General features: G+C 47.9%; 1 protein-coding gene across 3 annotated transcripts in view; it reads right to left on the bottom strand.

Annotated features, from left to right (window-relative positions):
* Positions 1 to 579: 579 nt before the first annotated feature.
* Positions 580 to 22121, bottom strand: part of LOC144147300 (carboxypeptidase Q-like) — a 57224-nt gene continuing 35682 nt past the window's right edge. For all 3 annotated transcript variants that reach the window (XM_077679396.1, XM_077679398.1, XM_077679397.1), the window contains exons 2-5: positions 16782 to 17303; positions 11100 to 11349; positions 8888 to 8991; positions 580 to 1711 (exon numbers count right to left, since the gene is read on the bottom strand). In XM_077679396.1, the coding sequence (XP_077535522.1) occupies positions 1139 to 1711; positions 8888 to 8991; positions 11100 to 11349; positions 16782 to 17282 (1428 nt within the window). In that variant the 5' untranslated portion in view covers positions 17283 to 17303 and the 3' untranslated portion in view covers positions 580 to 1138. The remainder of the gene's footprint in view (positions 1712 to 8887; positions 8992 to 11099; positions 11350 to 16781; positions 17304 to 22121) is intronic.

The following is a 22121-nucleotide window of genomic DNA, read 5'->3' as shown; positions in this document are numbered from 1 at the left end:
GCGGATCGCCAGTGGGAATGTGCCTTTAGGCGTGAAATCCGCCGGTGAAAATGTCGTTCGGAAAGCCTCTCAAGTTGAAGGATAATTAATGGGATCGCGCTGCCGTTCCAATAGGACAAGTGGCTCTTCAATTCACACCTACAGAGCGAGGAGGATAATGAAGCGGCCGTGGCGGCGGCGGCTTTCGGTCATTTTTGCGCCCGTTCGCACTCCGGTGCATTCTCTGCAATCATCTGATAACGGCGCTACCGCTGTTGTCAGCCGATAGTGCCACTTGTGAAAGAGGCATCGGGGGTGGCGAAAGGAATAGTGGTTGTGAAAGAGCGGTTGTTCGCTGGAGAGGAGGAGCGTAGTAGCGGCGCCGATTAAATCGGCTTTACCGGAATGAAAACATACACTGCTTCGCAGTAAAATGTATGATCGATATGCAAGTTCTACTCATATAACCAACGTTATCAGCATGATTTGTGGGTAGTCATGCGCGCAAAGAGTGAATTCTACGGCACTAAAGTGGGTCTGATTCTGCACAGGGAAACTGGAATGACTTACCTGTTCTTCCATCAGAACAAGCTCGCCGAATTTTATTTAACTTTTATCTTCGTTTATTACTTGAGCAGTTGGAGCCTTTTCACAACGCATAGAGCAGTCACCAAATTTTTTTCTTGAGTTCTCGGATTCACCTACAGCTTATTCTCTTTTCTCCCACTTTCTCCGTCCCCTGTATTTCAATAAACCTTTTAATCAATCAATCTGGATTAGAAATGCTATTAGATAAATTCATTTCACTTGTTTGAGGCCTTGGGGAATGAAGTGCGCAGTGGCGATGCGTGCTCAACGGGGTGACCATTGGCGGATACAGAGTAGAGATCCGGGTGTCCTTACCCCTCCCCTTAATTTTCATTTCATACCCCTAAGATGACCAGTCAGGTCATAGAAAAAGTCTAGTTGATAATAGTATCCATGTCTTGTATTTTTGGTTTTCCAAAATTTCGGTGAATAGAAAAGGCTACTATCTTCCACATCCTCATCATCATCACCATCATCATGATCATTACTGGTAGATGCTGACTCCTCCTCCTGACGATGACCCGCCACTGGGAGTGACTTAGCGAACATTTAACACAGCCTTGGTCACCGGTCACCGGGGCAGGCGTTCACTGAGGTCGGCAAATACAAACGCTGCGCCTGCGTAAAGCGCCGTGCAGAGGTCCAGTTCTCGGCGGTCCAGCACAGTCATAGTGTCGCCATCTGTGTGATGAAAAATGAAGTACTTCTCGTTGGCCGTATTCAACGAAGCAGCCGGGACGCCCTGCTTGACCCAAGGTTTCAGGTCCGGTACGGAGGCTCCCAGGATCAGCCGCGTTGCGTTGATCGGAGCGAACAAGCGCACGACCTCCGCTGCCATGCAACGCGCGACGTCGTTCGAGGAGGTGAAACCGAGGCCGATGGGCAGGAATGCCCCAGAGTCGGATTCCATCACCAAGTTCATGAGGTTTAGCTCGCTCTTGACGTGTCGGCGGAAGTATTCGTCGGACCCTATGGTCCCCTGCTCTTCGCCCGTCCAGAGGACGCAGCGCATGGTGCGGCGTGGTTGCAGACCCATCCGCCTGAGGACGGCCAGGGCCCGCCAGGAGACGAAGGCGCCTGCGCCGTCGTCCATGGCTCCTTGGCCGACGTCCCAGGAGTCCAGGTGGCCGCTCAGAAGCACTACCTGCGCGTTAACGACAAAAACTTTAGCAGGTATTATAGACTCCTGTGATGTACAGCTTAGTACAGCACGTAGTATTTAGTTGGTGTTGCATATTTAGAAAGCACGGGACGGTGAAAAGCGACCGACAGGACAAGCGCTTGTTAAAAGTGGTCTGCGCCATTGGTTTTTTCTTCCCTTGCAGCGCATTTTGTCGTGCCGCTGAGAGGTTCGGCACGTGCACGTCTTGCTTAAGCGTAAATCCTTTGGAAGGGCAGCGGATCGGCGCGGTGCCCCCCGGAGGAGAGAAAACCAACGCGGAATTCTTTAACGTATTCTCCAAAGGCCGCAAAACGGTACTTATTGTATTCTAATAAAGGCGACCATTTCTCGTTAGCTAGGGCGAAAACGTTTACATAAAAAAAGTGAAGATGACCGACCGAAACATGTGAAAATCTTCTGCCTGGAGTTTGGTTTTCTCGAGTCCTGAGGATAGAGGCACAGGCTTTCATGAAATTTTGAAGGGCGTGAAAAATCAGGTTTCTTTCGTGTATTTTTTTGTTGTCAGAAATATATGAGAAATTGATAGCGTACTCCTCTAAAAAAGTCTCGATATACTTCTAAGGCGAGAGCTTTAGATATCGCATCAGACGCTAAACGTGACCGTAGTTGCTGGCGATTACAGGAATTGAACCAAATTATGACCGCTGTAAAAAGAAAATAGGAAATGAAACGTAATAGTTGGCGCAGCTTGAACTTGTGGTGCAAGGCTGGACAAACAGCAGAACCTAGCCTACCTCCTCACTGACAGCGGTTACCACGATAGAGAGCAGCCCGACCCCGGCAGTGCAAAGCCATTTTGAACGGAAGCCTATGTACGCATACCCTCTGACAGTTAATGGCGAAAGGGTATCTACTGTGAAGCATCACAAGTTTCTCGGTGTGGTCGTCGACAGAGACCTTTCTTGGAGCCCCCAGGTTCGTTTTTTGAAGAGGCTGTCTACAGTGGCCCACATTCTTCAGTTCATCGGCGGCAAGACGTGGGAGCATCTATGAAGTCAATGTTTCAGCTGTACGACGCACTATTCTTGGGCTCCCTACGGTACAGCCTGCCTGTACTTTCGGGTGCGTGCCCTAGCAATATTCAGCAACTGCAAGGCATACAAGCGCAGGCCCTCCGAACTTGCCTTGACCTACCACGGTGCATGCACGTCAACAGCTCCAACCATTGATGTGGCTCGTGATCACCCCTTACCCACTTAGGTGACAATTGAAACACTCAGGGCGCATATTAGGCACCTAACCAGGCTGCCGGATCATCACCTCGCTAGTCTGCCATCTAAACGCCCCCATGCGTCTTTAGCAAAGGTTGTAGCTTTCAACATCACCGGCATGTCATTCAACTACACGCCTGCGATGAGGCCGCCACTCCCACTTTGGTGTACGACGCAGCCTCGAGCATGCCTCACTATCCCAGCCTTAACAAAGAAGCAAGATTTTCCAACGCTGGCAGTACAGCAGCTAAGTCTCATTTATTTACACGAGAGGTACAGTGACCGCACCCATATTTACACCGATGGCTCCGTAACAACATCTAGTTCTGCCGGCGTCGTTGTTATACCACGAATGTCCATGTCCACAGAATTCAAAATAGCCCATCTTACCACTTCCACGGCTGCAGAACTTACCGCCACCCAGTGTGCCCTTCACACTGATGAACAAACTTCATGCCGAAGATGGGCGATCTTCTTCGACTCAAAGCCTGCGCGTCAATCGCTCCAGTCAGCCCTGTGCCGTGGACCTCATGAACAGCTGCTGGCCGAGGTAAGACTACTGTACGCCCGTGCCACCCAAACGGGTCATGCCATTGCCTTTCAGTGGCTTCCCAGTCATTGCGGCATTGTGGGAAACGAAAGTTCGGACGCTGCCGCACGCTTGGCACACCAAAAAACGGAGACCATATCTATTCTGTTATCCAGGACGGACGCCGCTAGAACTCTCCGCAAACTTGCTCGGGAGACCACGCTATCCAAATGGACCCCCCCCCAGAGTTCACGAGCGCTCGTATCCATGCCCTGGACCTCCATCTCCAGCGCCCCCTTCCATTAGGCCTGCCACAATCTGATGCAACCATTCTTTGTCGTCTCTGGCTTGGAGCCGCATTCTCAAATGCTTACTCCTATTTGATTGGAATAGCAGCCAGTGAGGCGTGCGAAGTGTGTGACACACCAGAGACCATACGACATGTCCTCTGCGATTGTCCACATTTTTCATCGGAACGAAGCCAGCTCTCTGCGACTCTACGAAAGTCAGACTCTCGGCGCCCGTTCTCTGAGGAGACAATCCTGGGCCACTGGCCTTCTCCGTCGTCTGCGGAGAAGGCGACAAAAGCCTCCTGTGTTTCCTCAATACGGCGGAATTGCACAAAAGACTGTAGCGCAAAAGACTACCCGCTATGAACTCAGTGAACTTGTTTGTCTATAGTGTCCTACCGCAAGGCTCACCACACTGCGCTATGTCTGTCCCTTTCGCCTTCTTTTTTTGTTTTCCTCTTTTTCCTCATTGTTCCCCTTTCCCCCGTGCAGGATAGCTGACTAGGCCGCAGCTTGGTTAACATTCCTGCCTTTCCTTTAGTTTTTCTCTATCTGTCTGAACGGTACTGTGAAGCAAAGAACATTCGTTATGTACAGTGTTGAATTCAGTAGCAATCGTCGTCATTCCTTTCATTGTCGTCTTCAGAAGGCACAGCCGCGTAGGGCAAATCCTCTTGTAGCACATCTTCGCCTCGGAAGGCCTCCACTTTTTCGTCACATGGTCCCGTGGCCGTTTACACGTGTGAATTCTGAAGGGATGGCTTAACAGATTCGTAGTCATCGTCTTCGCGGCGGACCCGTGGCCCGCCGGCGGGAGCTGCTGCATCACTAAGTACTAGCAGAGCACCCGCTCTCAAAATCATCGCAAGATTTCACGTCAAGGCATTGATTTAAGGAAGCGCTTCCTTGGCTGCAGATTGGTGGCGTCGCAGGAAATATCCCCGGAATAGCTCTGGTTGTTTTTTTTTTCAGTGTTATCCTGGTTGACTGGTTGAAAAAAAAATCGGAAACCAGTTTTTTAGGTTCTTAGTTTTTTTAACCGCGCACACCTCTTCCCGACCGTAACACCGGTTTGAACTTCTTCATTCTTTGCTTGCTGCGTATCAATTTCACTAGCGGCAGTTTATAATGCTGCAGTGGGTCTTTACTTAACTTCTAGTCGGTTAATAATTATACCTATTCCATAATTTATTTTTCAGACAAATTGGGAGTGTCTCGCCATTGTGAAACATAATATCAAGGAAAGTTTAAGGTTGTGCACTGTAAGGGAGAAAACATTCTGCAGAATATTAAAGACCCGCCAGTGCGGCAAGTATTTCGGCTACAAGTCTCGATGGATAGTTGCAGCTCTTCAAGCTCGGAGTGCAAACCGGCTGGTTTGCTGCTTCTTTTGGGAAAGCATAGCTTGGATAAATAATGCACGCGGGAAAGGCAAAAGAATATACAAGACAGAATTTGGGGATGAAGTGGTGTGCTCTTTGTGAAAACCGCAACACTGCGTGTAATTGTCGATATGGGAAGCATGTGACTGACTAAACATTCGTGATGACGCAGTCAACCCCAACAATGCCCGCATCGAACACATAGATTCCTAACGTGGAAAGCAAAAAAAAAAAACGTGACAATGCGTCAGAACAGATGAAAGCGTCGTATGAATGTTGAAATTTGTCGCGTTCAAGCACTAAATAGAGAGTGTGGAAAGAGAAAGAGAACGAACATCTCAGACGCAAATGATGGCGGTTTAGCCGCGACTTGATCGGGTGGGTTGGCCTTAGGTTAGTTAAGCCCGGGCCAAGGCTGCAGCGCCGGCACGGGTGACAAGGTAGCTCTTGTCAGCATGGTCGGAGTTGGTCAGCAGGTTCTCCCGCTGCTACAGAACGGATTGGAAATGGTGACGAGAAGTGGGATGTGTTTGAGGGCCCAAATGATGTGGTAGTTAATATTGGGAGCAGAACGTGCAGTTTAGGAGGTATAGGGCAGGGTAGATAGAGTGAAGGATTCGTGCGTTGCAGTATGTATTTGTAAACGACGCCAGATGCTTCCTCCTTGGGTAGTTGAGAGTGGGATTGAGGCAGGGTAAGGTGAAGGCGGCGATAGTGGTGGAGGATGCCATGGTAGCGTGAAGGACCAGCGCTGCCCTGGCTTCTGGCCCTGAGAGAAGTGGGCGGTGCGGAACGGCTCGGGCATCAACGCGAGCCGTCTCCATCCTCTCGAGGGACGAGTGGCCACTCGATTGCGTTATGAATTATGCGTCACCATATTGTGTGGCCTCGACCATTGCCGAACTGCTGAAATGCACAACCAAGGCATGGTCTGGTATTCCAGCACTGTGGGAAGACACTGGGCTATTCCTATTCTAAAACCAGAAACTCCTTATCAGATATTTGCAGCCTTCGACCCACCTTTTCACCTCAAGCTTTCTGCCATCCCAGAGCAGACTGAATTTAACCAGATCCACTGGCACTCGCTTTAACAGGTACAGGTGGCCCGCTCGAAGTAAGGTGCTCTTTCGGGCCCTATCTGTTCGTCCAAGAAAGAATCATGCTGATTTTCCACCATCAAACTTTCAGACTTTCCACCATCGCAGAGCAGACTGTATGTAATCAGATCAACTGCTACTCGCTTTAATAGGTTGACGTGGCCCGCTCGAAGCAAGGTGGTCTTTCGGGCCGTATCGTTTCATTTAAGAAAGCATCATGCTGATTTTGAACAATGTTGTGCACTCGAGCACGCATGCCAACAAACCGAAACTAGTATTCCTAGCGAAGCGACAGGCCAGAAAAAGAGTTTGCCTCAATGGCGCATAGTACCGTACTGTAAGACAAAATCGGGTGCAGCAGAGCAAGTTGATAGTCCGTACTCCCAAAAAAACTTTCGAAAGGCCGCACTTAAAGCGTGATAGAGAGAAGCTTTGCACCTCATCCATCTGGCAGCGTGTGAGAGTTCAGCAAGTTGAAGTTCTGTCCAAATCGTTGGCCAAAATGTCCAATTCGTTCTTGAAGATCGTTGAAGTTCTGTCCAATTCGTTTATCAAAATGCCCAATTCGTTCTTGAAGATCGTTATGTCCGTAATAATATCTATCTACTAGAGATTTCAGCGTTGGCGCTCAGCATTCACGTTGAATATATCAATTTGGTATCTAAGTTTTGGTTCATTTGGTAGTGACAGCAGGCTCTACCACACGAAATAAATCACATGGTTAAATATCTTCGTATCTTAGGGTTGAAACTTTCCAAACACAAAACTGCAGGTGTGTTCGTCCTCAACAACCACAAAAAAAAAAAAAACGGGCTGATTTTGATGCACTCGTGGTGAGCCTATTCATACGATGAAGTAGTCTCAAGGGAAGAACACGAAAAACATGGTACCACTCTCCAGGGGGTCACCCACGCAGTAGTTAACACTAATATGTGAAAACTAATACAGTGTGGTCAAGATCTGTCTGCTTGTCCAGTCTGCTGTAGTATGACCCTAGGAGTCTAAATAGACAGCCGTAAATCAAGATGCACATGGCTAAGATATATTGCTGACAACCAAATTACAAAAGATAAACAAATAAATTGGAAGCATAGGGAAAGCTCACATTACTACAAAATTTCTCATTTCTGTCGATACATCTGTCATTTAAGATCGGCCTGAGGTATGAATACACCCGTGATGATAGAAGACATAACAATTGACCAAAGCTAACGTCGTGATAGCAATAGCGAAGTGGCGGGAATGACCGTTTTGGCACTGTACTGGAGTCACAGCTACGGCCACACTACTGCCCACTGTGACAGGTTGCAATAGCCATATATTTATGCCGTTGCCAATCCTGTACCAACCTGGCACACAAGACCTTTTAGGTCGTAAGCCCCCCGACAGGACCTATATATACACGCCCGACGGGCCAGTACAAGTGTCGCATCTATGTCTTGACAGGCACGAACCTGCTGACAGGCACGAACCTGCACGAACCTCCATTCTGCATATTTAGGTGATTCTTGCGCGCCCCAGTTGTCCCACATATAACTGTCCTCCAATCTTCTGCAGGACACTTCTACAGGGAGTGCTATTAGCCAGACGTAGCGCCATACTTCTGCTCCTGCATCACTTCCTGGGAAGGAACAGTGGGTGGACTACAGCAATGGAGTAGACGTGAAGTCTACGCAAGAACTCTTGGTAGCCCATTGCCTTCGCGCTAGTGATGGACTGTGGAAGAAAGGGATGCGTCACGATGGCCCGGAGTGAGGTTGTCTGAACTACGAAGTTTTTCTCTCCCTTTTCCCCTCACTCCCGCTCATCTTGTTTTATATATTTAGATGAAGGGCATGCGTGCTTGCACCTCCCACCGTCTAGTAGCAACGCCTATGCCTCTTGCTTACCGTGAAGTACCATGTGGGCGAGTCTGCAGCAGGATTGCAGGCTTTGTTTTCTTGAAACGGTGGTACTAAGACAACTTGGGTTGTTTGGGAGGCGGCTATAACGTCCCGATATCGCATTACAGCACATTTACTCATCACCAATCCTTTACCTGCGTACTGACTTATTACCCGTTGCACGAAAGTGCATACCCTCTTCAGCTCATTTCAAGCTGCGTCTCAACACTTCCAGCGCGTGAACGTTGACGCACGACTGCCTGACGCACGACGCACGAAAGCATATGAACAATATGCTGCGCATCTGTTACGGCAGCGCATGCCAGGATATTCCCCTTCACCAAACGCACCGACACGAGGACTAAAGTTGGCGACGCACCCTCGCTACGCAGTCTATTATTTTTGCCCACAAGCTTAACACCTACATCCACAACACCCCTCTCTCCCCCAGACACACACAACTAAGCGCGGGCGCTAGGTCGCTGACGTCAGCCACGTTCCATGCACAGTACAACGAAGTATTCACAAGCTCAGGCTTCGGTATACCACGGCTTTCCCGATTAATAGAGCGACATGACTTGAAGCCGTGTGCTTAAGCACAAAACTTAACATTGAATGTAGTGGCGGCCGCACTTGAGCAGTACCTGGTCGCAACTTGGTTAGCCCGTAACAGAGGAAAAGCAAGTGCAGCCCGTACGCAAAAAAGGGAAACGTGCGGATTAATACATATGGTGTACCAACATACCTCCTGGGGACTGTCCTTGCCGCGAATCTCCGCTACGGTGTTTCGGGAGAGAGCTGGTGGCATTGTTTTCGCCCCCATTATCAGTCTCACGATGGGCTCGATTCCTGCAAGCCAAGTAAAGACAGCAATTTTATTGACCTATTATTAACGCATTGTAATCATGCGTCTGACGAGTTTGCAGAGCATGCGTTATAAAACGCATGTGAGGCGAAAGCATTTTAAGATACATTTTTCTTTTTTGTCCATTATTGAGGCGTAAACAGTTAACTCATACTGGCGTGATTGAACAGAGATGATGTGTTTTTGGTTCTTGCAGTTTCCTTTGTCTTTTGTCTTTTTGCAATCAAAACACAGGTTAAGGGTGCATATCTGAAGCGTATCAAAGTAAACTGACCGAATATACAGAATAGTTTTAAGGTGTTGAGATGACAAAATTTTAGATGTTGTCACTTCGGGCAAATATGACAAAAAATAAAAGAGGCCCGTGCGTCGACAGTGGTTAGCGATGTTTCGGTGCTGCTAAACGCTGTTCCAATGTAAAGATCATATTCAACTGAAGATAGCCACTGATCCTTAACCGCTTATTCCTGTTTAGACTTCTGAGGGGGGAACTATATTTTTTTTCGATGTTGATATGCGAGGACACCGCTAGGCAGTTCTTAAAACCTCATGAAACATCTTATGTTGTTTTAGGCTGACTAAACATAAAAAGCGATGCTATTCTTATGATTGCCAAGCACTCCTTTTTGAGTTTTGAATGTGAGTTCGTAAGTGTGCAAGTGAAATCCATGAGTGCTTTGTCAAGTCTTGCATTGCGTGCACTTCAAGTTTCGCGATCAAATTGGTACCGGTTATTGTGCTACAGAACGCGTCGCCAATGCGCATTGGCAAGCCCTGCGAAGTCCCATTTTAAGGACGCGCTATTACGGATGAGCAGGGCAACCAATGCGCATTTATAGTAATTGCCTAGCGCCGCATGCGTCTTCATGTTTGAATATTGCTTAGCGCGCGTTATGGAACGCCACACAAACAATGGACGCTTGCAAGCGTTGCATTGTAGCGCGTGCTTTTTTTGTTTCTTTTAATGAAGCGAACCACCCGCTTTGGATGGTTCTTAAGTACAAATGGTTTAGGAGCCGTTTCCCTGATACGTCGAGTGGATGCTTACCATATCGCTCAATGGCCCAATTGTAACTTTCGCAATAAAACGACTCTGAAGAGCCGGGATGTTTTCTCAGTTACCATAGATTTAACCGCTGCGGAAACACTGGAGCATTGGTTACATGCAGTTCACCTGCAGAAAGCATACTACAGTCAAACCCGGCTATAACGAACCCGGATAGAGCGAAATATGCTATATATCGAACAAAAATATTTTAGTTACGGAAATACATGGGAAACATATTCCTTATAACGAAGTACATATCGGATATATGGAACTCTGGGCGCCTAGAATGGCCGCCGAAATACAGGATCTCAGAGCGGCGATTGAGATGTGGATTGGCCGCGACCACTGAGCAAGAGCCGCGACTGAGACATTGCGCCTCGCACGGAGCGATGTAACGCCCAGTACTTTCCGTAACCGTTCCCGACGCGCGGGACTCGCGACGGAACCCGCCCAGTAAGCGAGTTCGTACAAAGACAGCAGCATCGGTGAACTGTGGGAAGAGCTCGCCAGCCTTCCCGATGATATTGCGAGTGAAATCCGACCGACGCTTATAATGAAGCGCTTTCGGCAGTCAATGTGCTCCGCCAATGCTTCTTAGATTTTTGAGGACGCGGACTCGAACTGGTGCAAACAATGTTTCTTGTAGAGAATGCTATGCTAGTTGAAGCCGCCAAAACGAAATTGAAAACAAAAATCACCACTTTTTTTGCAACGTTGGCACTTAAGGTGGAAAGTAGCTTTATTACTTGCAAAAAATGGATTATTTTGGTATGGTAATGGCTACTGTACTGTGTTCGTTTCTGCATACGCGGATGGCGGAGATGGGGGGGGGGGGGGGCACAATAAGCTCGTTATAGGCGGGTTCGGCTTTATCGAACTATTGGATATATCGAACTAATCGCGGGCGGTGCATATTGCAGTTCGCTATAAACGGGTTTGACTGTAGTCCGCCTCTCCATTCTCCCAGAGACAGGTGGCTACTTCTATTCCCTACAGGGAACCCTATGTGGAGTAACATATTTTCGCAACTTTAAGGGGACTTACCTCTCTCCTGAAGCCTAGCGAGAAACTCGGCGTCTTCGACGGTGATTGACGCAGTCGGTATCTTGGGCACGCCAGGTTCGTACTTCATGTACCCCGTGTGCGGTGAGTAGACGGACTTCGGCGTCACGGAGCGCACCAGAGCGGCGACGGCGCCCACCTTGGCCGCTTCGGCGGCACCACGGACACGGTAGTCGACGGTCTTGCCGTACGTTGTGTACTCTTGGTTGAAGACGAGTATTTTCCCCTGCGCCTGAAACGATAAATATGTTTGTGGGTACCCGGTTTTCTAGGGTAAGCCGTGTTTTTGCACAGAAATGCACGCCTGATCACAAAGTTCGAGTGACACACGTATACTACACCGTTGTGGAAAGCACCGCAATAAAATATCCGAACACGACATACATAAAAAAGTACAACTTTCCTAAGTGGAAACATTGGGGGGCACGGTTCAAACTTGTCGGCAATATTTAGCGCAAGGAAAAATATGGGCACTTCAGCCGCAAAACAAATGTACATAACCGAGGGTAGCGGTGGTATTTACCATGGTTGTCACAAAAACGACGAAAAATGGGCACTTCTTGATCTAAAAACGTTAAAAAAGCAAAATTCATGGTCATGCAAGGCCAGTAAACGAAGAAAGTTTTAAAGAATACTGTCATAACCAAATAACTGTAAAAATATATAACAAAGAAAAAACCGTCGTGCGCAGTGCGCAGAATTCCGCGATGGCGTAGCTGATGCCACCGGGAAGAAAAAAAATAATGTAACCATGTGACGCTGATTAGTTCTATGAGTAAAGGCACGCGTTTTGTTTATTTGCGTCACTAAGCGAGTCCAATTCTACCTTGCTTCTTCTCTTTGAATTGAGGGAATTAGAATTTAACGAAGCTTATTACTGCAGGTAGCAATCAAGGAAACGCTTCGTAGCATCCGTGTGGCCTTCAAGCTCAGTCAAGGTAAACCAAGTGCCTCGTGCGGTCTTGCGGCGCTGAAGAAAGCCCACCGGCCCCGTTTCGGCCCCTGACCAAAGCAATCCGTTATTCCGACGGCTCCCGCAATGGAAGCGCCTAATTACTCGTTTTTTCCAAAGGAAAAGGTGCAGACAGGGGGATAGTGGAACGAGTAAGGGAGGTCAGCCCTGGTCAACCAAGCGGTTTGTGCGCTTCCGCAGTGAAAGCGTTTAATAGCTATTTTGTTCCGCGAGGAGGAGTGCAACTAATGGGATAGAAGGAAAAGTAAGAACGCACTTCGTCAAAAAAGCCTACACGGCCTTGGGTGCATCCAAGTTCACCAACGACAAAAGCAGCGATTGCTGCTAGCAGCGTCGGTGTTTGTCTTACCATGCAATTATGCACGCGTTCACTTCGCGCTCTAGCCTCAAAACCTAGCTTTCGCTCAAACTTGCATTAATGAACAGCGTTCAACCACGGCAAAATGTGTGGCTGGAGTTGCATATGTATCGTTCCCGAAGCGCAAACCTCTTTGTTCAACGCTGAACGCTGTAGAAAAATGACATTTGCTTGTATACTGTTTACCTAAATTATGTGGCCCCTCTATGTTGTATACTGAAAAAGCATCGCTGGTCATCCGCCTTCCAAAGTGGAGTGACTGCGAATTTTTCTCCCTTGACATAACGCCTTTACTCCGACCAGCACGGCGCGCTTCTCTCGTGCTGCTGCTGATCGCGGACGCCGTGCGCAAATGTACACAGAAAGTTCCTTTCACTACGGCAGAAAATTTCAGCTGGATGTAATTTCGGGCATGTGCAGCTTTCCCGCTCATGGCAGTCCTTTCAACAGAGATTACTGTGCAATTGTTTAGCGAAATGAAAAGTTATTTTGCACAGCTAATATTTGGGGTGAATGCTTGCTTTGTGCACAGTTTCAAGTCACGCACGTTGCGCAACTAGGTTCCTGAGCCATGGAAACTATCCCGTAGAAATGCATGGGGAGTAAGGTTTGACAGCGAATTACACACAGGATATTCAGAAACCTGGCAAATTCTTTCAGTGTTTTCATCTTCACGTTGACTTCTGGCTTTATGCCAAATATCACTTTCCTAAAGTGGTTTTGCTAGGTTCCTGACAGGTTGGAATTTTGAGCGAGAAAGCTGGGTATGAGCCGCATTTGTGCGTTGTAACACCTGTATGCTCGTTCTATTCTATACGAGGCGAAATCAAAAGACTTTAGAGGCAGTACACATCTGAGCAGATGGCAGTGTGGTGGTGTTTCATACACGTACATACATACAGTAGCGGGTGCGGTAATAAGATGTGAAAAATAAGTGAAACGTACAGTAATTTCCCTGCGGATGGAGGCTAGAAAAATATGTCTCATAACTCTCGGCGACGGACGTACCTGACATGCACAATTGTTAGAGCGTAAAGTCCAAAGTACGCGATCCTTGCAGAGAACCTGCGCTGCGTTGAAGATACTACGCCCAGTGAATACTGGTTGATCAGCCTTGCAGAAGTGTGGAGCTTCTTAGCTACTAGTCACCCGTGGCGGTGGCTCACTGGCTAAGGCTTTGTGCGGCTGAGCCCGAGAACGCGGGTTCGATTCCCGGTCGCAGCGGCCGCTTTTCGCGAAAAGCTAAGACGCCTGCTTGCTCGAAATTTAGGCGCACGTTAGAGATGCCCAGGTGGCAGAATTATTCCTGAGCCCTCCACTACGGCGCGCCTCATCGCCTGTGTACCGTCGGCGCGTTAAACCTCATAATCATTCACTTACCTACTAGTTAAATCATTAGTGTTATAATGCGTGTTTAGTTCATTTTTACGTGAAGAAAATGGCAAACTGCGCACGTGACTCTTAATGGCATCCCTTAATGTGTCCCATTGCAGCGCTCAAGGTTGTTGCAACGTTGTTACAATGTTGCAGCGCTCAAGGTTGTGAGATAAGACAAAAGACTTGTTACTTCGTCTGGCTGTATTTGTCGTAGTGGTCATTTTTACCTACAGTTTCAAAGCTTTTGATCTTTAGTCTTGCTCAGTGACTGCCAGCCCCCTTTTATAATGGGCCAGACGAATGAATTTATTGCACAATTATTTTCTTCTATCACACTTGAGCCGGCGTTTCTGTGCCTGTACCCCACTACAGTGGTCTTCATTCTATTACTCCATCACTTATAATTCCCATAACACTTCCTTCCAAACTGCACTTCTTTCTTTTAATTTCAAGTGCGATCTGTCGACCTACTTATTGTCTTTTCTCAATCAATTGCTTGCTTCTTCCATTAGTTCACCTGTAAGAGCGGCACCTGCTATCTTTACTTCTATGGCTGTTTGGGCTGATCGAAGTTTCGTATCACTACTCCGAGTATCAGTTCAGCGTTTATGATTGATTGATTGTTGGGTTTAATGCGCCGACGCAACGCAGACGGTGAGGCGCGCCGTAGTGGAGGGCTCCGGATTAATTTCGACCACCTGAGGATCTTTAACGTGCACAGAAATCTCGTACACACGGGCGTTTTTTTGCTTTTCGCCTCCATCAGAAAAGCGGCCGCTGCGGCGAGGAATCGAAATCGCGTCCTCGTGCTCAGCTGTGTCGGTTCAGTAGATGGGATGAATGGCAGCAAGCTATGATATTTAAGCGAAGCTGTGTACGCCTCACTGCTGGTGCCGTTCGTCTCGCAAAACGCCCTGCAAGAAAGACTACTTTACGTGATGGGTTGTACAAAGCAATGAAGATGATAAACGAAGACACATCGAGCGCCTCGAGAAAAAAAAAAAAAAACCCTTCCAATGGTCGGAATCAAACCTAGGTCCCCTGCGATTACAAAACCGACGTCTATCCGACAGTGCCATTCCAACACGGTTGAAGCAGTTTGGATTTCTGACTTTTACTTTGAATATGGTTGCATGGGAGAATAGCTTGGCGTTTTAATTGCCTTTCTCTTAAGAAATAGGCTTTGACATTTGAGCAGTTCTTCCCATTCACTTCCGCAGACATTTACAGAACATTTTAGTTTATTTATCTTGACCGCTTTCCTCACCGTAAGTACTAGAGCCTGAGGCTACTTTGCGCAAATGCCCTTTTTGGATATCACCGTAATGACAACCACAACGCTTTTGCCGCGCCATTAGTGCTCGCTAGACGCAGCAACGCACTAATTCATTGTGAATGCATAACTAATGTTACGCCCTGTAGATAAAAAAAAAACTTCACGTGTATCTTCAGAAATCTGAACGCAGCTTACAAGTCACACTTTCACGGCGCCTGTTATAAGCGGTGTAGTCAAAGCCCAGTAGTCAGACATTTTCAGCGCTGAAGGCGACGATTGATTGGTTACGGGGGTTCAACGCGCCGACGCTTCAATGACGATGAGGCACGGCGTAGATGGCTCCGGATTAATTTTAACCACGTGGGGATCTTTAGCGTGCGCCGAAACATCGAACACACGGGCGTTTTTTTTTTTTTTCTCGCCCTCATCAGAAAAGTGGACGCCACAGCCGCTTAAGGCCACGAAAACCATTGGCCATACTAACATCGTGAAGCCTAACACGTCATCTTTTCTCTCACGCGATGATAGAAACAGTCAGCACTTCAGTACGTCACGTAATTACTGCATCGGAGCACGAGCGTTCATTCCCGCACAGGAGTTCCGTATTCTTTACGGAGGCGATGCACGAGAACAGCATCAGTAGCAATTGACGATGTGCGTTCCATCGGCTTCTAGAGCCATGGCTACGGCACTGCTATTTTAATGGTGCAGTTTGAGAGATGGTCTGGTGTCTTTTGCTAAGGGACGGATGAATTCCCGCTCACCGCGTAAAACGTAGTTTTAGCAGAATTAACGCACGCAATGGTTTTGAAAAAAAAAACGTAATGATATCGTACTCCAACCTTCTGTAAACGCCAGACAGTGTGCAACGGAGAGTTAGAAGCAGTATAGAGGAAATAGAGGGGCTGAAATATATGAAAGCACATCATTTGCATTTCTCGAGGCGCCAGGGGCTTGCAACTTCCTGAGTTGCGGTCACCTGAAGCTGCGTCTCAACGATTTTGCGGAACACGTGGTTGTGGATTAAGACGTGACTGCTTTTTTGGCACATACACGACCAGGTCACCAGATGCACGTGGATTTTGCAAGTGTACAAATCACCGCCATTAAGAGGCAGCGCGTTCCTCCGCCGTTGTGTTTTCTTTATTTAAACGCACAAACATGCGCATTCTTTGTTCGTTTTACGTACTCGTAGGGTTTAGGACGCATTGCGGCTGTCAAAGTGCACTGCACTACAGTGCCATCATTGACCAACTGCACGTTCAGAACGGGCGCCAGGAACGGCGGAAAAATTTTCATGAACAGGTTTGCTGTAGTATAAGATATAGAATATCTCCTCACCTGCTAATTACACATGATTGCGGTTGTTTTGTCTGTTCAAGTAGTGAACCATCTCAACTTGGTCCAGGCCAGCTTCCAACGCGCGGAAACGCACGAACACGGTATCAGACGGGTTACGCTCACCTAAAACTGAACCTAATGGTCTTCTCCCATGACTGACCTGACCTTGTAGCAACCCCAAGCAGCATTTAGTGACCTTTGAGTGCCCTTGAAGCAGCCCCGTCACGTGCCATTTAGGACCAAGGTTTCACAACGCGGGGCTGTGGAGCCTGCATTTTCTAATCAAAGTTTAAGAAAGGATGACACGACGTCAAAAACTTGGATAACATGTTTACCCACCTTGGCAGCGTTCGCTTGAAGGTCGTCGAAGCAATTGACAACAAACACGGGTGCCTCTATTCCTTCGGCTGGCGTCGCAATGCTGCCGCCGAGACCCAGGATGTCCATCTTCTTGACCCTTGGCTTCACTATCCAGGCCTCTTCGTGCCCTCTTCGCCAGTCCACCACGGTGGCGTTCTCCGTGTGCACGAAATCAAGTCCCTCTTTTCGAAGCTTTTCGAACATGTAGTCGATAGAGTTTTCCAGGACCTGGCTCCCCGAAGGCCTAGCGCCGAAGGTGTCCACGAACTTCGCCAGTTCATCGTACGTCACGTTCTGTTCCGCTCCCCGCAAAACGGTGTCGATTATCTTGTTGACCACAGGCGCGTAACTTCGAATCTCCTTCACCAGTCTTTCGGGAAGCACGCGGCTAGCGTCACATGTGTAGTCCTCGCCGGCAACCAAAAGCACCGTGGCGTGAATCACAAGCAGGACACAGGAAAGGTGTTGCAGCCGCCTCATTTCCACTTTTCCTAGGCAGGCCTGGGAGAGAAAAAGCTGCGTATAAATGGTTTGAGCAGAGATGGAAATCACTTTACGCCTTCGCATCATTCTGGGAATACGAACATCTAATGCTGAAGGCCATACTTGAGGTCTTAGCAAGGAAGGAATCACGTCAGTAGCTGCCACGCCTAGTGCTCCGTCGTTAACCCCCAGATAAAGGTCGGCGGCCTTTCACTCCCCGTCACACGTGAATAGCACGATGATTGGCTCTTCACCTGGTTTATGTGTAATCACCGATTGGTAGCCCAACTGTGCTTCCAGCATTATAACCTGCGGCGGTTCAATTTAGAAAATCGTTCGGGCTACAAAACGCCGTTACGAGAGGTCGTAGTTAGCGATCTTGGGCGCCGTTATGATTGGGTGAGACTTGGTGGGGTGGGGGATTGGTTCTGTGACCGATGCGACAAGGAATGTATCATCGCTAGCCTTTTCTGGAACCGGATTTTTTTCCTCAGGGGAAGGGGGGGGGGGGGATTCCATCGAAATCGCTAGGTTCCAGCGATGTGATAATCTCGTGCCGTCTCCTTTACAGCACGAGCGGAAGAGCTAGAATCAACTCAGACGCGAATGTTTTGGAACTGCAGTCTTCTTTTTTTTCTAGGCCCAACTGCACAATACGTTACGCGATGCTAGTGATTTTGCACTCAACAAAATTCCCCGTAGCACTTGCGCATGCTTATGTGATTTAAAATCGGTCACCTGGTTTTACTGATGAAAAGCTAATGAACTGCTACAAAGAATCTGCGTCTCTTTCTTCGTTTTTGTTTATTCGTCTTTTGGAGCGAGTCACTTCAACAACCAAACTGGCGTACTCAACAGCTTCCCTAGATTCACAGTCCTGAATGGCTAATGGGAACCTCTTCTACTCACGTGCAATCACGTTAACGTCTTGCGCTGCATCTGTAACGTCTCCGAGTGCAGTTTAAATTTTTGTGAATCAGGCACTTTAGCCCCCTCTCCCAGTCCCCCCCCCCCCACCAAAGTTCAGATTACCTGACCTTTCCCAACAGTAGGTATGAGCTACAAAGGCAACAATAGGAACTGTTCTTCCACCGTTGCCAATGTGAATGCAATGTGAATGCATGTGAATGCCTGGAGCTTTTTCCTTAAATTGCACGCACATACACACTCAGTTGAAAGCGGATGCAAGAAAGGGGAGTGTTTTTTTCCAGGGGGTGGCAAGCACTTGAGGTCATAGCACGCATGTCCCTGCATTGTTGGGCTGCATTATATTTGCAGGATCTTCTCGAGAGGACCATGCGTTTGGAACTTCCGCTACATCCACAGGGCATTTGTTTTCTGAGCGTGAACAATAAGGAAGAGCGTTCACTACTATTTGATCTGTTTAGCTCGCCCTCAAGCGCATCACGCCCTCAACAGCTCTCCCTTAACAGTTCACGTTTAGCCTGACTAAGGTGCTACAGGTGCGAAACCAGCAAAGCAGTATTTTCTGGAAAGTACTTCGCAGTTTGTTGAAGAACAGAGGTCGAAAACCGAATCTCAGATTCACATAGCTGTCGAGGGGTGAGCCACTTACGGCTGTTGAGGAATTTTTAATGACATCGTCTTTCGACGACATTTGTAGCGCAGTGGGCAGACACGTGGCCCATCTTTCTTCTGTAGTTTTGTGTGCCACTTTATATGAAACACATTAAATAAAGAAAAAAAGCAGAGATAGGGTGGCGGTAACTCAATGGGCTCCTACTATGGAGAACCGCCTTTGAGCTCAATGCGAACTAAAATGTATTTTAATGGGACAGCCGTAAAAGGCTCATTGAGCGAGAAAGGCTGCGTCCAGCAATCATATCTGAGAACAACTCATTCGGAAGCGTTCCAGTGCTCGAGTTCTATATCCCGAAGTGTTCCAAAGCGCGAGGTTGAACTTGATTTAGCGAGAGGTACTCGTTGCCGCCAGTATACCGCAGATGGAGGGAGGGGACGAAGTAGCGAAATGTTTCATCGCCGACAACTGTCCCATTTCGCGGTTTCATTAAAGAGTGGCGCCGCAACGAATAGGAATAGATCGAAGCATTTTTAAAGAGTTAAAGTGGTTTGCAAAGAAAAGCGGTTCCTGCGGTAAGATTGCAAAGCCCTTATACAACGCAAGACAAAACAATGTGTCTCAGGTGTTCATCTGAGGACTCACGTATTTGTATTCACAAGCCATAAGAAGTTCTTAAGTGGCCTCACAATTTCTATTTACTTTTTACTCAAGGCTTTCGCCTCAAAATAAAACTCGCTCAGCGTTGTGTTGATTAACTGCCCATCCGCTGCCTTTTTGTTCTTCGTCCATGAAAGCTGAACGCTGTACGTCGGAACCTCCCGTTCACCAAGATTTTGCTGTGCGTTTTTAGTACACGATCGAGTAAATCAATCCGTCACTCTCCACTACGATAGCCACAGTATCAACTATCATCTTTTAAAGAGTACTTCGGTGATTTAATGGCCGCTCGACTACCTCACTTGTTTACTCAATGCCTTTACATTCTTTTCAGCCAGAGTAGCATGGAGGAAAAGAACTCAAAAGACTCCTGTGCGGGGCTTGGGAGTGCTGTGGGTGTGAGCAAAACTAGCGGCGGAGAAGGGGAGTACGGCTGATTCCGAACAAATTTCGTTGCGTCCGCAGGTTTCTTAATCACTCGCGTGCCCAACGTGCGTGATCAGGTGCTTTATGAATGAAAATACCGGCAAAAACTGCGAGAAGCACTAACACATAATGGAACAAACATCCGCTCCTCCCGGGAGGGGCTTCACAAGAAGTCACGTCAGGGTCTCTCCTGCGTATTCCTGCTCCCATGAGCTTATAAATGTCGTGAGCACCTGGCGAAAAAATTATCTACAACTGAAAACCAACAAAATATTAAAGAAGAACTTGACAACAAGATGTGTTCACAAATGGCGCTCACTTTCTGAGTTTCTGCCATTTCTTTTCGCATTCGTTGTTGGGGACAAGCAATAGAGGCAAAGAGGGTACGCGGTTACTTTGGTGTATACGCGCATTTAAAGCGCCGTCACCGCGATCTCCCACAACCCCGAAAATCTCGAAAATGTCAATTTTTGTGAGTTGTAAATATACTTTTATTGGCGGACTACCGACACAAACGGCAAATTTTCCCCATTCCACACCACCAACTCACAAGGGATGAAGCAACAACGTTCAGACGACTTCAAACTAACACGTATCCACACCGTATCCTTCTTCATGCCATTTATCCGACAGACTATCCAGCCACCTGACACCGGACCTGCACCCAATCCCCAACCCCTCTATACAACAGTGGACGGCGCGGTTGACCAGCAAGGACCCTACGTTCCAGCTTGACCTGGTGCAAAGGGCCCGCGCAGCCAGCCGCAGCCAGGGGATCCCGGACTAGGGATCCCCTCCTCCAGGCGGGTGCCCTAACAACTGCACCTGTTGTTTTAATAAAGATTTGTTTCATTCATTCATTATAGTATAAAGAAGTGCACCCGAAACTGATATCTTGTTCTGTGGTCCAGCGCAAGATATTCTTAACCAGATTCCCAGCAAAGAGCAGACAATGAGTTTCTTCGCAGTCTTTTCTTGTGTGCGTTGTTGGCTCTGGTTCTTCGCGCCTCACAGTTTCTGCAGCGCGGCACAATCCCATTTTACAGCGAAGCTGCTAGCCCCTCGTTGGTCGAAAAATTTTGTGCCGTAGACAAAAACCCCAGGCAGGGTCAAGTAGTTCTCGCTCAAGACGACGAGCGCATGCGTCAAGCTAGACAGGACCCAGTATTTCCCGCCACAGAGGCTCAGCGCAATCTTTTTTTTTTTTTTTTGCAATGAGGCATGCAGCATACAGTCCAGTATTCATTAAAAATCACAAACCAAACATCGAAATCACATGATAGATGATAGGGCACCTGTGAAAAATAGGACCGCCCTATGTGTTCCTGGCAAAGACTAGGGCTGCGTTCCAATTCGCCGACAGCTTGGTAGACAGCTTACGAAGCATTTACACCTCTAAAGGAATAAAATTGCAACGACGCAGCGATACCGAACGCAACACCAACGCAGACGACAACCTCGTAGCAGACATTTTGAGTAACGCAAGCCACAGGCTTCCTACATTATATTACTGTTATTAATACAAACATTATGGGATTTAAAAATTTATCTTCACCACTAGTAAATTATAGTACTAACCATTTCAATAAAAGAATGTGTGCTTTTGTTACAACATTTTTACGCAAGAAGGGGGCGCTGGCGCCAATTATTAGTTTACACAGTAAGGTAGCCTGCATCGTTGCTGACTTTGATGCCGTCTCCTATGAGCAATCTTCGGTGACTGCTTAGTTCGAATTGGAACGGGGCTTAAGATGGTGGGCCGTCCGCGAAGACGGGAGCGAATCTGCCTAAGGGGGAAATTGGAACGCACCATAAGTTTTCAGCTGCTCGCGAAAAGGCGGGAGACGTCATTCGAGGGCCAGAGTATGCGTCAGGCTCTGCCGTCAGAAAAGCCGAGCGCAAGTGATAAGTCCGCCGAAACGACGAGGAACATTTCATACCCTATGACATCAGTATGTGTAATGGTTTAGAAAAGCCTCACTGTACATCCGCTTTCGCAGAGTGGGATGGCGGCCATTTTCTGAATGATCGCGCCATACGTGCCGTCGCACTTCTGCCGTCTGTTTGTGCGCTTGGGCGCAACAATACATAGCAAGAGCATAGCGGCAGCTTGGTTACTGGAGGCTGAGCTTTCCCGGTATTGCTAACTCGGCAAGGTTTGCGGTGTGCAAACAAATTTGTACATACTTGTTGGGCAAAAGTTGGCCAAC

This window comes from Haemaphysalis longicornis, unplaced genomic scaffold (assembly GCF_048455015.1).
Source record: "Haemaphysalis longicornis isolate Haplotype H1 unplaced genomic scaffold, Haemaphysalis longicornis Haplotype H1 scaffold_7, whole genome shotgun sequence".
In the NCBI taxonomy this organism is placed as follows: Eukaryota; Metazoa; Arthropoda; class Arachnida; order Ixodida; family Ixodidae; genus Haemaphysalis; species Haemaphysalis longicornis.
This window is presented reverse-complemented; position numbering and strand designations above follow the sequence as displayed.